Source organism: Brachyistius frenatus, unplaced genomic scaffold, assembly GCF_029030835.1.
Source record: "Brachyistius frenatus isolate BFR_SWC_R1_liver_20210118 unplaced genomic scaffold, ASM2903083v1 Contig_94, whole genome shotgun sequence".
Taxonomy (NCBI): domain Eukaryota; kingdom Metazoa; phylum Chordata; class Actinopteri; family Embiotocidae; genus Brachyistius; species Brachyistius frenatus.
In genome coordinates, this window is record NW_027210693.1 from 268,587 (window position 1) to 284,166 (window position 15,580).

A 15,580-nucleotide genomic window follows, 5' to 3' on the forward strand; every position below is an offset into this window, starting at 1 on the left:
TTTCCCTTGACAAGTCGCTCATTGCTCCTTCTGTTGCTAGTTGGTCTTGTTAACTGCAGTAGTGTTAATGGCTTGACCATATGGTTTAGAGTACAGAGTTAATTGTCAGACCCGCGATGCTAAAGTAGAGAGAAATGTATTATTTAAACAGACTGTGTCAGAGCTAGGCTTCATTTTGATGTGTTGTTGAGTAAATAACTAACAAAATAACATCAACCTCATATAGTGGTGTCTGTGTACTAACTCCAATACACAATTTATTCAAACATTTTGGTTAAATGAATTAAGTGTGGACTATAAGTGGTGCGCAGGCGTTACTCTTATTTAATTAAATATCACTTAAATAATAAAAGTGTCTTCTAGACATCTTCATAAATAGAACAGCAGGATAGCGAGGGAGGGTGGAAAACAGAAATTTCACACAAAGTTTTGAAAATGGTTCTCATTGATGAGCGACGCTTTCATATTAGCCTAATCTCTAGGATTAAAAGAATTTTGAGTTTTCTAACGTGCTTAAATCATAATTTTTCCACTTGGATGTGAATCTATTAGTCAGCTCCAAAGGCGTGTAGCAGTAATAAAGAGCGAGAGAGATTCACGCTGTAAACTCAGGCTCAACAAATATCATCAAACATATGGCAATCAACACTGCTCCTGGGAACCATGTGTTCAGCTATCATCTTTGAGATGAGGGCCGTTGTGCAGGTCTCACATCCAACTTCCTGCATCTGGTGACCAAGATAGCCATCAATGGTTGATCTGTGGATGGACCATCTGCTTGGTGCTTTTTTTCCAACTGTGCATAGCTGTGGAGCCTGATAGCAATATGTTCTTCTTCTCCTCCTTTTGACAAACAGCTTTTAGGTGAATTACTGCCACCTTCTGGCATTAATAGGTTATTACTATTAAGCACTAGTAAAAAAAAACAAGGGAAAAAAGACAAGACAATCGGCACATTAACTATCGGATAATATATTCTCTAATAACTATTAAAAAAAGTGGAAAACCTTGACCCACCCATAGTTCTTACTGTCGTGCTACACTCTGCTGCTGCATGAGTTGCTCCACAAAGACACGTTATCATATACAACGAGATAAGATTCGTGTAAGTCTGCCTACACCAACGACTGCCAGCTGGCTTTCCAGGTCACTTCGTATCATACAGTCACTGTAAAATGATGTATGAGCTTATACTCCGCCACCCGGAGTACCTTCCTCTATTTAACGTTCTCTCTGTGGCTCTCTCTTCGCTTCTTACTTTCGCCATCAGTCCGTCTCTTAGTTCGGCCTTTTATTTGATGCAGGATATAAACAGACATGTCTGCACAGTGAGGACAGGTGAGACAGACATGGAGACAGAAAGGCAGTGACACCGAGAGGAAGGAGCTGAGAAAAACAGAGAATAGTTACTTTAGACAAGAAGCCGAGTCTCACACACTGTAACAGTAAAAGGGTTTTAGTCACGATTATCTGTCTTAAAAAGGTAAATAGAAGCTCCTTTCAGGCTGTACAAATTATAAAAATGTTCTGTTACAATTCAGAGTAGTAAATGATACATGCAGTGCCCTCCAACCACTGCAATCCTCTGTTACTGAGCCGGGGGTATAAGTGTTTCAGCTGCCCCACAACAGTCAAACAAAATCAGCATCTGCTTTTTATCCCAACAACTGCTGCTTGTTTTTAGCATATTTTGGGTTTTTTAAACTCACATCACATTTTGATATTTAGCTACAGCACTTATTTTTGTCTTGATTTGTATTAACCCCCCTCCAGAGTTCAGAAAGAAAAACAAGTCAGTGGAAGCAGCTTTACGCTTCTGTCCAGCCCTGTGGGATATCCCCGTGAAGACAAGTTTCCCTCTGCTCAATGTGCACAGTACAGTAAGCAGACAGTTGACAGATATAGTCTTGGGAAGGGACTAAAGTGATAAGTGTGGAGATTAGGCTAATCTCAGTTATTTTTGTAGGCTGGGCTGCTGGCGGTGGTGGTTGCAGTGTGTGTGTAGGATGTCTGCTGGGGGTATGTGCCGGGGTCACACAGAAGGATGACATGCCTGCTACTTAGCGGGGAAAAGCTCTTATGATTGTGCACCACAGACTCTTAATACTTTTCAGACTGTCACTCGCGATTATGCTGATAGTCGATGAACCGGCCAATAATATTCTTGATGAGTCATTTGCTCAATAAAACATCAGAAAGAAGTGGGAAAATGCTAATTTCAGGTTCCCAGAGTTACATACTATCTTAACATGTTTTGTTTGACCTAAAAACATAAAGATATTAGATTTACTGTAACATAAGAAAAAGAAAAGCAGACAAACTTCACATTTGAAAAGCTGAAACCATCAAAGGTTTGTAATTTTTGCTTGAAAAATAACATAAAATGTTCATTTATATTAAAATAGCTGCAGATAAATGTCCTGTCAATCAACTGAACAAAATAATTGACGAATCACTGCAGGCCCGTACGTGATGGACTGATCCTGCAAGAGGCACATAATGATCCCTTGGTTATTTAGAGGGGATCATTCATGGCAGACATCCTGTAATGATGCCTTGTGCAAATTAATTAATTAGTAACTAGTGAAGCATTCAGGCCTCTTCTCTCACTTCCCAAGAGTTAATGTTGTGGTGGATGAATTTAGTGAGGCAGCCTTTGTCCATCTGCCATGATAACAGCTGTGCTCATTGTATTTTCTGGTTGTGTAGCACTTCAGGTTTTGCTCTTTCTACAATGTCATGCTAAGAAGACACACTGCTACAATTAAAGCTACTATAAGTTGTGTTTGAGCTTCGGATGATGTACAGAACAGAGCGGATCAATGGCAGCTTTGAGTATGGATGATTCACCATGACTAAAAATCACACCGCAAGGCCATCTGTAACCCCCCCGGCGTATCGGGAGGGGTGTATCCTCGCTGTACGCTGCGATAGGAAGGGTCCATCTTGCTGATGTGGAACGTAGCAGGTCACCCTGTGCAATCCAGTCAAATCCCTCCTCCTCTCACATGGGCTCTAATCTTCCCTGACTGCCTTCTTAGCATACTCCCAAACACAAGCCCAAACACTCCCCCTTCTTCTCCTTTGCTCCTTCATGACATTTGCAAAAAGCAAATCTTGCAGTCTTCTGTTGTTTCTCTCTCTGCTTTTTTCTTGATCTCCTTTTTTCCCCTCCTTTGCTTCCCTCTTTTCTTTTTTCCTTCCTCTCTTTCCTTCTTTCCTTCCCTCTCTCCTCCTTTCAGTCTTTCTTCCCTTCTTTCTTTCTGTCTGACAATTACTGCAGCAATACTAGTAGTTCCCAGGGGCTTTTACCAAAACATATGGTGTATCATATTTTGAGTTTATGTTAATAACTGTACTGTAAATGCTGTGTAGTCGTGCACATGATGGTCTTAGTTTAGGCCGGCATTGCTGATGTTTTCATAACACTATGAATCAAATGACAATGTAAAAACAACAGGACAGTGTGAAAGGGGTCGCTTGTAAATCAGAAGTTTTCCAGATCAACTTAAAAGTGCTAAACAGTCAGTGTTGTGTTCACGACTTGTTTCTGCTGCCACCGAGTGGCAAAAATATTCATAAAGTAATTGGTCACATTAACTGATAATACACATTAAATATAGAGTATGTTGTGAGATGTTTATACTGTTTAGTCCCGAAAGATAAGAGATGTTACTCTATAAGAAAATTAAGCCAACTGCAGACAAATAACAATTCAAATGGCGCATTTTCTTATATTTTACAGAACAGATTTTTTTTCAGGTTAAGATGGTTGCATCTCTGTAGCTCTTCGTCTCTTTCTGTCTGCCCCCTCCCATCAGCTTTTCATCACAGACTGACTGACTGACTGAGGATTTAATCCCCGAAATGATGTTGTCAAACTGTCAACAGACTTGCATAACGAGACAATTGGAGGGGAAACGGGGTCATGTGGGGAACCAGATATTATTAAGGGTACAAGCATGTTTTTTTGAACATGTCCACACATGCCAAATTCATTTCTCAGCTGTTTTCTGTGAGTGCACAGGTGCTGCTGTCAGAACTATAAGTACAGCTTGTGTTTGAAAAGTTCCGTGTACATGATTTATTAGAGCCGAGCCGATGTTATTTTGTTACCACTGCTCAGGTTACAGGTACAAATCAATAGAACATTCATCCATAAATACATTTACTTGTTCCCGTGATGCATGGAGCTTTTCCACACACAATGGAAGGCATTTATAAACCTCGGGGGGGAAAAATCTGGAAGAATATGCATAAATCAACGGCATACATCAATTGCCTACATTAATCCCAACAGACTCCAAGAATAATGTCTATATAATTACTGCAAACAGAAGGCTTAGCACACTGTGTGGGTCACAATGCACTGAAATACTAATAGGAGAAGTCCAGGATTCTATATAAGATTTCAAATGAATGTTTCTGTCCTGAAGCCAATAGCAACTCAGTATTCCCACATAAATCCACCCATGACGTCCATGTCGAAAACATCATAAATGTGATCCCTGTGGCTGTGCGAGCCGCTACCCCGGAGGATGCTGCCTCTGCCAATGCAGCTCTGAATGGTGGAGCGCAGATTAAGGCAGAACAGAAGTGTTGAGGTTATCACGCTCACATGACCAAAATAGACACAGAGAGGGTGAGACAGCGGGCAAAGCAGCAAGGCAGCAAGGCTTGCGGTACAGTGTGATGTGCTTAGTGGAAGAACAGGAGAATAATGCTGATGGACACGGAAATGCTGGAAAACGGAGCAGATGAGCGGCGGTGCTCCCACGGGAAAGAGCTCCTAGGTCGAAGGAGTATTTTCACTCCTGATTGACACACTACCACGGGGTGACTTCTCCAGTTAAATGAAGGCATTGATTGGTTTGTAGTAAAGTACAATAGAGCTGATACTGAAGAACAGCATCATCATATCTACTACAGCGCCATACATTCCTTCTCTTAGAAGCTTCAACACATTTGCTCGTGACATTTGCAGCACTTTGACCGTTTTATTTGACGCTCAAGAATTTGCATCTGCTGAGGTCACGAGGCTGTAAACAAACATTTGTAGATAAAATGTGATGCAGAATTAATATCACTGTAACTGCAAAACAAATAAAATAAAAGGGAACACCTTCAATCCTCCAATCCAGTTTCTGTGAGCTGGATATCAAATTTGGGACTTTAAAAAAAGCCAACAGTGGGTAACAATTCAATCTGTGACTCCTGATGTGTTTTAGGTGTAACTGTCAGTATTAGCAGGTCTTACTACACTTCTATTCTTTGAGGCGAGAGGGATTGTCTGTATGTGAAATACGGAGTGTGGCAGGGCTTTGGGTGGGATGAGTCACCCTGTTAAATGTTTTGTTTTTATGACAGCTAAATCAATATCAGGGAGAGTAACTCAGGCTCTGCTTGTTTTGTTTTTTTTAAATAATCTTGAGTCTATTGTCTTTTCAATGATAGTTTAGAGATGCAGCACATGCAATAGTGGGAATTAACTAAATTCATCTAAGCCCTGTTCTTAAGTACAGTTTTGAGATATTTATATTTTATTGGAATATCTCCATTTTTTTGCTGCTTACATTACAAGGAAACGTTCTACTGCTTACTTCATTTTATGAATGAATGTAATTTACTACTTACGTCAGATTTTTTAATACAAAACATTATCAAGCATTGTGATAGATTTAATCACAGCAGCAGCCTAAATCAGCCACAGTTCAACAAACTACTTCATAAAGATCATACTACTGCCCACACATTCATGCATCCATAGTTATAACCCAACAGTATAATATACATCGTAATTGTACACTCTCAAAGGGGCCAATATTTAAATACCTTATGTATATAGTACTTCTTTGAATACAGAAATTACTTGAAGCGAGAGGTAGAGCGCTGCTGCTCCTACTTCTACCTAAAGGATCTGGTAACTCCTCCATGGACAGCATGCTTTGCTGAGCAGTGAAGAAATAATGACCTCCTCTTTTAAAGTGTTATTTGCTGTATTAATAGAGCACTACTTGTTTTCTGTCTTCGTAAAGATCCCATTGATTGCTACCTGGCGTTTAATTAAGTCTCCAGCTACAAATTACTGTTGGGCCTCATTACCTAAATGTACCGTCTCTGTGCTGAAGATTCTGAGCTTTCTCCTGCCGACTGTTTCTGCTCGTTTCACACGACTTTGACATGATTTGGCAGGAAGCAAGCGACATGCATAACATTGTTGGAAAGGCATTTTCTCTCCCCTCCTCTTGTGCAGTCTGGTCTATTAGAGTCTGAAATATAAACAGATCTGCAGACTGATTAGTTTCTCAGAGCATACAGTATGTTGCCTGCAGCTCTGAACTAATGCCAACTCTATTTATGTTTATTTATTGCTGGACTGTATCAACATGATTACGTATTGCATAATACAGTCATGTAAATGTAATTACTTCCAGAATGCTGTTTTTTTTCCAGAGGAGAATGACATTGGAAAAGCATTTTCTGTGCATAATATGTATATTATTCCACATTTAGCTTCGTCTGCTGCTGCCTTTGTATAAACTGAAACACGGCGCACAACTTTTTTTTTTTGTACAAGAAGAAAGACAGTAGGAGAAAACATGGGACTAGCTAAATCCCAATGAATTCTCAGTACATGATAATATGATTTTTCAAATCCAAGTTCAACTGTGATTTTGTGATTAAGCACAACCAAAAGAGATCCAAGAGGAGATTTACAAGACGGCGTTAAGCGGGAGAATTCCAGATTTTCCTGGAAGCAGTTTTGTCATCCTTCAATGTAATAGCCAGTGGTGGATTTAATCCCCTCAAATTAGTCCCATGCTAATCCTCGCTGACCTCAAACAGAGGTCACTCGTGTCCAATTTGAAGATGCATAAAGAACACTTTGTATTTGCGTGTTCAAGGCGCACAGCCTGACGATGAGTAATTCTCCTGCATGCTCTTTTCTCTGCACATCCGTTTCCAGATGTCAGTCTACAGTAGATACATCAACCTGACAGCCTGCAGCCGCATGAACCTCTGAAGAGTTACACACATGTTGAATCACGTCTTTGATTTCCAGCAACATCCACAAACTCTCCATATCGTGCATTATGGGTGGCATCGATTGAAGTTTGGATGTCTGCAGTATTATAGCATCAATACCGTTTATGGAAGCGTACATGTGGTATGTAAACATATAATGCCTGCTGGGAAGGCTGGGAAATGTCATGCCCTCTCCCACACCGCTGAATGGATGAGCAAAGGCCAAATGTGAGGGAACGTTATCCTGGCTGGATACAACCGGCGTGTGACTTTGTTTCACTATCATATCACATCTTGGCTGTTTGTCTCCACTGTATTAGAGGATTATGCTGACCTATGCCCCAGTCGCCAGTCAAATTTAAGCTTGATGCACTTAATTCTAAGCCTATATTTCGCTGATGCCAGCTCAGAGCATTGGTGCGGCCTTTTGGCTCTCTGTCAATGCTACCTTTCCAGCAGTCGTGCAGTTTATGAAAACTTGACAATGAATGTACATCGTTCCAGCCATCACACAGCTTGGTTGACTGCTTTTTGGATCTAATATTCGTGATGACGATCCTTAACTTCCATGTAATTCCCCTGGCCTGCTCTCCCCTTGTATTTCCATTGCCAGGAAGTGGTTTGAAATGTTTACAGTGCTTAGCTCATCCTGTTTCAACCGTGTACAATCATGCACAAACACAACACCGAGGAGGTAGATATTTTAGAGATAATGTGCTGGATTAGACATGCCAAGCTACACCGCGACTACACAGACCAACACAAACAGACGGTCACAGTCACAAAATCAAATCAATACGTTGATATGGGAACGGCACAAGTCAGACCACAGAACTTTAAAGGTGGGCAGCGTCTCGTCATGATCATTCTTTAATCGAGAAAATAATAGGTGGAGCATTTCATAAAGGAAATGATGTTAGTTTCAGCTGTATTGTTTTTGAATAGTTTTGAAAAAAATGATCACTAAACTTCTTGGCAAGATGACAGGTCAAAATGTACTCTTTTGTTTATTCCCTTTTCTAGGTTTAAAGGCTCAAACCTTCTCAGTGTTGTGGTGCTTGTATTTGTAGATCTAGTTTGATTTCCTTTCCTCTGCATGCTGAACAAAACAGTGGAAAGCCTATATATCTTTCACTTCTCTTCATGGTGCACACACACATGATCTGACATGTGCATACTTCTAAATTATAGAAAGTGAAGTCTACTGCTCAGACACATACACTGAGCCAGACACAGGGCCGGCTCTCTGGAACATGGGATCTGTGCGTGGCCTTTATTTCCTTCAGTGAGTCAGACAGCAAACCTCCTTGAGTCTAGACTCCAACTCTCTCTCTTCCATCCTGTCTTACTTTCTTATTTCTTAGAGGCTTTACGGCGAGAATATCCCACTAATAAGCACAAGAAAGACGCTGGATGCACATAATTATTTTTGGAGCATGCACATAGCAGTTGTACAAATCCATTCAGCTGCACGCAGTTACATTCAGCTTCATACATCCTTATATGTCTGTGCATCACAGTGAAGTTTATCCTGTATAATCCTCTGACCTGACCAGAGAGCTACACCCGTGGCCTCTTCTATTAAGACCTCTATTAATAAACTGCTACCTTGTGGCTGCCTGCTGCCACGAGATGCCGCTGGATTATAAACCCAAACAAACTCCACATCACGTTAATGAGTTTCTACATTTTTCCTCTCTGGCCTCAGTGACTAAGCGTGACCCAAAAGGTCACAGTGGCAAAGTGAGACGGTCTCTGGGAATTTTGTAAAACCTTTCTGCAACCTTATCACCCGAGTTCCCCCCAAAACCTGCACCCTTATTGTTCAGTCTCTTTTGTTGTGTTTTTTGATTATACATTTTTTTAATGAGGAAAGTGCAGACAACCCCTTTCTATTTCTGCCTGGTTTGAATCATTTTCAATTCAAAGAGGGACCAAAGTGCTACTTCCTGTTTCCCAGTCTTGCTGGAATATGTACCTTTAGATTTAGTTACTTTCATCTCTTCCCGTCTTTGTTTTTGTCTCTCCCCTTTTCTCTTGGTCTGCCCTGCCCTTTATCTGTTGTTTCTGCCCTTAATGTCATAAAACTTTGATGAATGTAAACATACACGCACAATAAACAGGCGGAGAGAGAGAGATCTGTTAAATTAAGAGTACCGATGTAGGCAGCAGAAGAGATACTGGGTGTATTGAGACAGCCATCCAGTAAGCTAGTGGCTAATTTTAGCCTTTCAGGGCAGTGCACTGTATCTCCCTGTGGATGAGTTGAACCATAGAGGGATCTGAGCATCAGCTCAGGCTCTTGTTCTCTCCTCTGTTCTGTGTGTGGACACTGTCCTTTGTGCAGAAAGGTTACAGGACAGTCACAATAGACCGGGGTGGAGAGATGTGGATTCAAAGAGCTTTTAAAACACCTGGGGTTTGGTGGGGTTTTTTGACGACAGATTTTGCATACAGATGGGAAAACAGGTTCAGAATTACAACAGAAAACACAGAAGCAAAGTAGATTTCTATCTTTTTTTTAACTCTTTAAAACCATGAAGTATCCAAAGAAATTTGGTGCGATGGTAATCAGTGTTTTTCCAAATTTCAGGTCTAGAAAAACAAAATAGTAGTGAGTACAAAAACAAAAGGTAGAAAAGCCTGAAATAAAGCCAGAACCTGGAGTTAAATATAAAATAAAAGACACTGGCAGAGAATAAAATCTACTAATAATCAAAGCATTTTTTGCCTTACTGATGGATGTTTTCTGCCTGAGTATATATCCCATTAATCAAGTAGAATATTTAATGTCCTATGAAAGTGTGTGACTTCGCTTCTCTATACTTGTCTTTTACAGTTTGGTATCATTGTATTATTTAATTTTTGGTTCCTCACATCATTTACAAACTTTTATCACAAATTTATAAAAACGTCCCCTGACAGAAAAAGATAATCATTTCTCACTTTTCTTTAACGTGATGTTAATGTGATGAACCAATTAAACTGCCATTACATTTATGATAAGTATAATGGGTAATTTACAGGGAATGGAAAGCCATCAACTTAAAATAGATACTAATTACCTGAAAATCGTAATCATTCAATTCCACAAACTGGGAAATGGGGCAGGTTTATTATGCAAAACGGACCAATCTTTCTCCATATTGAACTTTTTGTAGGAGGAGAAATTGAGCTTCATTGTGAGGAATATTGTGGAATAACTAGCCTCGAAAAAAGTAATGGGTTCCTCATGCTAATGTAAGACTGTGATTTGGAGCCACAGCCAACCAGGCATGAGTCAATTCTCTTGAGCCAGATCCGATGTAAACTAAACGGCTTCTCGTTGCAGATATGGTTACTCACCCCGCTGATGACTTTCTATTCTGAAACTTTCCTGTTCTGATTAAACAGTCACACCAGCAGTTAACTCTTGTCCCAGCTGAAGGCATTGAAACACACGCACTGGCTGGTTATTCCAGAGATCTACATTCCTTTCATCATTCACCTCACTCTGCATCACCTGTGTGTGTGTGTGTGTGTGTGTGTGTGTGTGTGTGTGTGTGTGTGTGTGTGTGTGTGTGTGTGTGTGTGTGTGTGTGTGTGTGTGTGTGTGTGTGTGTGTGTGTGCCTGCATCTCTGCACTCACAGATGTCGAGCTGTTCATAATTCAATATGGCTACTTTCCAAAACAAACTGAGAGCAGCAGAGGAAACACACACACACACACACACACACACACACACACACACACACACACACACACACACACACACACACACACACACACACACACACACACACACACTGCTGCAACCAAATTCTGTGGTGACTAGACAGCCACACCATGCCCTCAGCTTCAAAGGTGACTTTGTACTTTTGTGAGCGTTTTAAGTCTTTTTAATCTTTTTTTTCATCTTTTTGTTTCTCTGAAATACCAGCGCATGTGCTGTTTCAGAGACTCTAACAGATCTAAATCCAGACCAGTGTGTCTGTATTGACTACTAAACTTTGAATCTCTTCATAATGCTGTACTTGAATTTGATGATGAGGTCTAACTGTGGTCTCTGTCTCTCCCTCTTATCTTTCTCTTTGGCAGATTTTCCATATGACCTATGACCTGGCTAGTGCAGTGGTAAGAATATTTAATTTGATAGGGATGATGCTGCTCCTGTGTCACTGGGATGGCTGTCTCCAGTATCTGGTGCCGCTCCTCCAAGACTTCCCCCCTGACTGCTGGGTGTCCCTAAACGGTATGGTTGTAAGTATTACACATTCTTCTATTTTGTTTGTTATTTTTGCAATTTGAAATTTGAGCGCTTGCTAAGCTCCACTTCCCTTAGTCGCTGTTGCTATGCCTGACAAGCTTCCCAGTCCTGTACATCACATCTGAGGTTTGCAGTGATAAGAGCGACATATTTTCCAGTCAAAGTCATTGGTAATTTTTGAAACAATGGGTTCCTAATCTAAAACAAAGGCAGACAAAAGCAGGTTTCTTATTTCTAGCCGGCGACTGTGGATTTTGTCAGCTGAAATAATAATTGTGATTGACAGATTTTATCGAGCGAAGCAAACAAGTTGAATATCGGTAACTTAACGACACTCTACTGTGAATATTTATGAGAATGCAATTATTGATCATGTTAGATGCTTAAGCCACAAGAACGTGAATCTTAATGGGTAAAAGATACGATTTGGCTGATGTAGGTGTTCATTCTGAGGTGGCTGCTCTCCACAGGGAGCTCGACCGCAGTCTTAATGTCACAGAATGAAATTTCCCTAGATTAAAGGTATATTAATGAAAACATTGCTGCATTTAAACTTAGTGTTTTTAAAAACATAACAAAAACACAACATTTGTATATATTTTTTTCTCTTCCTTGGCCTTCTGGTTTAACTATTTATAGAAAAATCTAATTTTTCTGAACACTCTTTAAAATGACTGAGTTTCTTTAATCAGATCTGGCCGAATCTCGATAAACTGCTTCTCTCCTGTTTAATGAAATGTAAATTATGATATTTCACATCATAGCTTGTATTTTGTAGAAATTCGTATGTTTAATGTGAACACTGATTAGGTCTCTGAGGATAAAACACACACAAAAAAATGCCAAGACAGCTGGATTGATTAAAATCTAAGTGTCCATTAGACGCATGAGATAAACAACTCAAAAATGAGGCTTTCCATGTCAGCGCAGCTTTAGTTTGAGGTCTTCGGGGTCTGCCTCTCCTCTGTTTAGGCCTTTTTCAGTGTTTTTCTGCATCTTTTTTTTTTCTCCCTTTTCCTTCTCATGAGTTGGGGTCAAGCGGACCGTGGTTGCTCCTCTCAAAGCGACGCGATGGTGTAAAAGTCTATACAGGCCTACTGGGTAATACTGATTGAGAATTCTTGCCTGTGGAACTCTTCTGCCTTCTCATCTTCATCTTTGAGACAAACATTTCTGTTCTCCACATGCACGCTGACTGCTCAGAGGCATCAGACCGGAGGTGCAAGTGTCAGCTTTCCTCAGCATCACAACTGTGTATCCCACCCTTATCTTTACTTTGAGGCACTGAGTTGCCCAAGTGAGTCCAATACCCGCTAACATGTGTTATTCTTCCAAGCAGACATCATCCATCTCTGTTTGCACTAAAGGAATAAGTAGGGAAATAATTTCCCACATAACTGTCACAATTCATCTCTGTTAATGGCGAGGCTATGTACACAAAACTGGGCAAATGCCCCCTTCAGTAAGCCAAATTTTTTGACCGGCCTTTGATCAGCTACTTGTTACTTGGAACCATAAGACCCAATCACAAACAGCTCCTTGCTCCAGCTCCTTTGTGCTGCATGTTAATGCTCTTGCACAAAAAGAATCCGATACTTTCCCCTTCTTGTATGCAAATCAATACGAAAGGGAAATCATGTAAAAGGCTAATTTGCTGCCCCCCGTGTGGCAGGATCATTTGCACCGTGGAGAGCTACAGTCATAGCTGCAGATTGCAAAAAGGCTCTGAAACTAAGAAGGCAGACATGTGTGCTGGAGGCTTACAGCCGAGTTTAGACAGCTGCGATGACCGACTCTCATTCCTTGATAAAATGAAAGTGTAGAATGATTTGTATGTAAAGTAGTAACAACACTACAAAGGTGACTCCGAGTTTGTAACAGATATATCAGGTTTCTGGAGACACGCTGACTGTAGCTGCTTGTCTACAGTCTCACGTACCTGAAAACAGAGCCTCACAGTGTACGTTTGGAAGACAGGAAAAAGACCGTTTCAAATCTCAGCAGTTTCACGACTTCTTTAACCAGCCCGGCTCCACCGACCTCGCATGAAGGTTCGCTGAGCGTCTCTGAAGGGTGGACCAATCAGCTACCAATCGTGGGCGGCTAGGACCAATGACGTTAATGTCAAGCGTTTATTTTGAAATGTCGATCCAACCATGGCCGTGGTGGTAGTGCGAGAAGAAACGATACAAACAGTTGTAGCAACGCTAGCAAATATTGAAGAATTGAAGCCAGAGCAACAGGAATGCCTAAAATGTGAAAAGAAAGTCTGCTATGGTCGTTTCCTGACACGGTGTTGCACTCTGCTCACATCGGGAGGCCGTCTCTGCTATTTACAGTTTGGTGAGTTTGCGTGCACAGCACACGTCATATGGTGGTCAATGCCAAACGGTTAAAAGCTGCTCCAATAGTTTCAAAATGAACCCGACGTCTGAACCCAGTAGGATGCAACGACTGGAAACAATCCCCCAAAGGAGCATGTCCAGACCTGATCTACGCACGCGATGAATTTAAGTCTGGTAATATCAGACTACATTTCATGAATCTGAAATGGATTGTGCAGATTGCTTTTATAATTATTTCTCCTTTTTTTGGTTAATACTGAACACATTTATTGAAACTAAACATGCGCAGTCTTCCTTTCTCAAAATTAAAAAAAATAAAAACAACAGCTGACAAAAATAGCTTGGTTTCAGCCCTACTTGAGATTTGTTGGAAGCTCGATCTTTGCATAAGCCAGCGGTACCGTCGGGTATCTGCTCATGAGCAGCGAGCATAGTGTTTCTGACTGTGATGTGGTAAAATGAGCAATTTGTGGAATCTCTTCCCTGTGGATCTCTGCTGAAGTAGAGGCCTGTGCGCTGACTGCGGTCTGGCAAATCCAAAGTGATAAGGCCAGCCCACGTGTGGGATCCCTCCTCTCACACCATCACAATGCATTAGTGTTCGTGAGTTAAAAATCTTGATAAGATATCTCTCCTTTTGTTTACTGCAGGTATAAATGCATAATGTGATTCTCTGGCCTGTCGGCTAGATGTTGCCTTCAAAAATTGTGTCTGTGAGCCGTTGTCTGCTCGAGAATGAGGACTTTAAATTCAGATTGCGTCATATTTTCGTTTCTGTTGTTGGCTCGGTACTTTGTGTCTCCAGCTGCGAGTAGAAGAGTGAGGCCGACGAGGACTGCAGATACTGCTGAGTGGTGCAGTACAGGGTGTAGGGCTGTTATCTTCTTTACTAATGGCCTGAGAGTAGCTTCTTACTCTTTAGAGGCTGCATTGACTTAATCACCGGACAAGATAATGCTGCTGTCACTGTGTTTGCTCAGGTTAGACGGTTGATGGGCTTTTGCATTTGTCTGCATGCGCAACATAGAGACATGTGTTTAGGAGCATGTGTCGTTTGTGAGCGTATGTGGCTCATATTAAGAGACAGACTGCTGAACAGTAGCCTGCTGAGGATTTGTGTCTCACAGAGAGTTCGAAGTGGAGGCGGTTACTGTAGGTAGACGCATAACAAACACAGGAAGGCCTGGCTAACCATGCATAACCGCCCTTCAGCATCAGTCGCCCTTCCCAGCTTCGTTCACCCCTGGTCCACCCACTGCATTTCCATATTTCTATCTATTACTTTCCATCCCTCTGAATGAGTCACTTCCAACCGCCGGGCGCAGCACAGAGTTTATCAATTAATCTGACATTTTATTTTTTCCTCTCTCCTCTCTCATGTCGCACTTCCCTCAACAAGAATATGAAATGGTTTCATCTCAGTAAAATGCAAGACTGCTTTTGTCGGGGAAGTAAACACATCACAAAGCACAGACTACCATGTTGGAGAGGCAAATCAGCCATGCATAATATACTGCCAAAACCCACACCAACAATTAGAGCTGATAATAGTTATTATTATTTTGATAATGGATTAATAACTAACGTTAATGAACAGTTTCAAGGAAAAGTGACAAATATTCACCGTTTTCAGCAACTTAAATGTGAGAAATTGCTGCTTATCTTTCATTTATGTGATAATACACTGCATATTTTTGAATTTGGAAAGAGTGGGCATATTTGACTTTTTAGTGATTTTTATTGACCATTACTGAGAACATGATTGCTCCACAAACAAATCAACCCAACAAACCCAATAAGAATACTAATAAGGATGAAACTGTGGAAACGTTGGGCAGGTCAGATCCAAGAAGAATCCCTCATCAGGAGTACTTCAGGCGATAAGGAAACTTATGAGCAAACGTGAACCACGACCGCCTCACTGAGAAACGCCACTGCGAGTGCTTCTCTTGCCAGCTTCCA

The 15,580-nt window shown here is 41.0% G+C and overlaps 1 protein-coding gene across 1 annotated transcript in view; it reads left to right on the forward strand.

The window, feature by feature from the left end:
- Window positions 1–15,580, forward strand: part of LOC138628064 (potassium/sodium hyperpolarization-activated cyclic nucleotide-gated channel 1) — a 66,231-nt gene that overhangs the window by 17,542 nt on the left and 33,109 nt on the right. Inside the window, exon 3 of the mRNA XM_069710843.1 lies at window positions 11,105–11,266. Coding sequence (XP_069566944.1) covers window positions 11,105–11,266 — 162 coding nt within the window. The remainder of the gene's footprint in view (window positions 1–11,104; window positions 11,267–15,580) is intronic.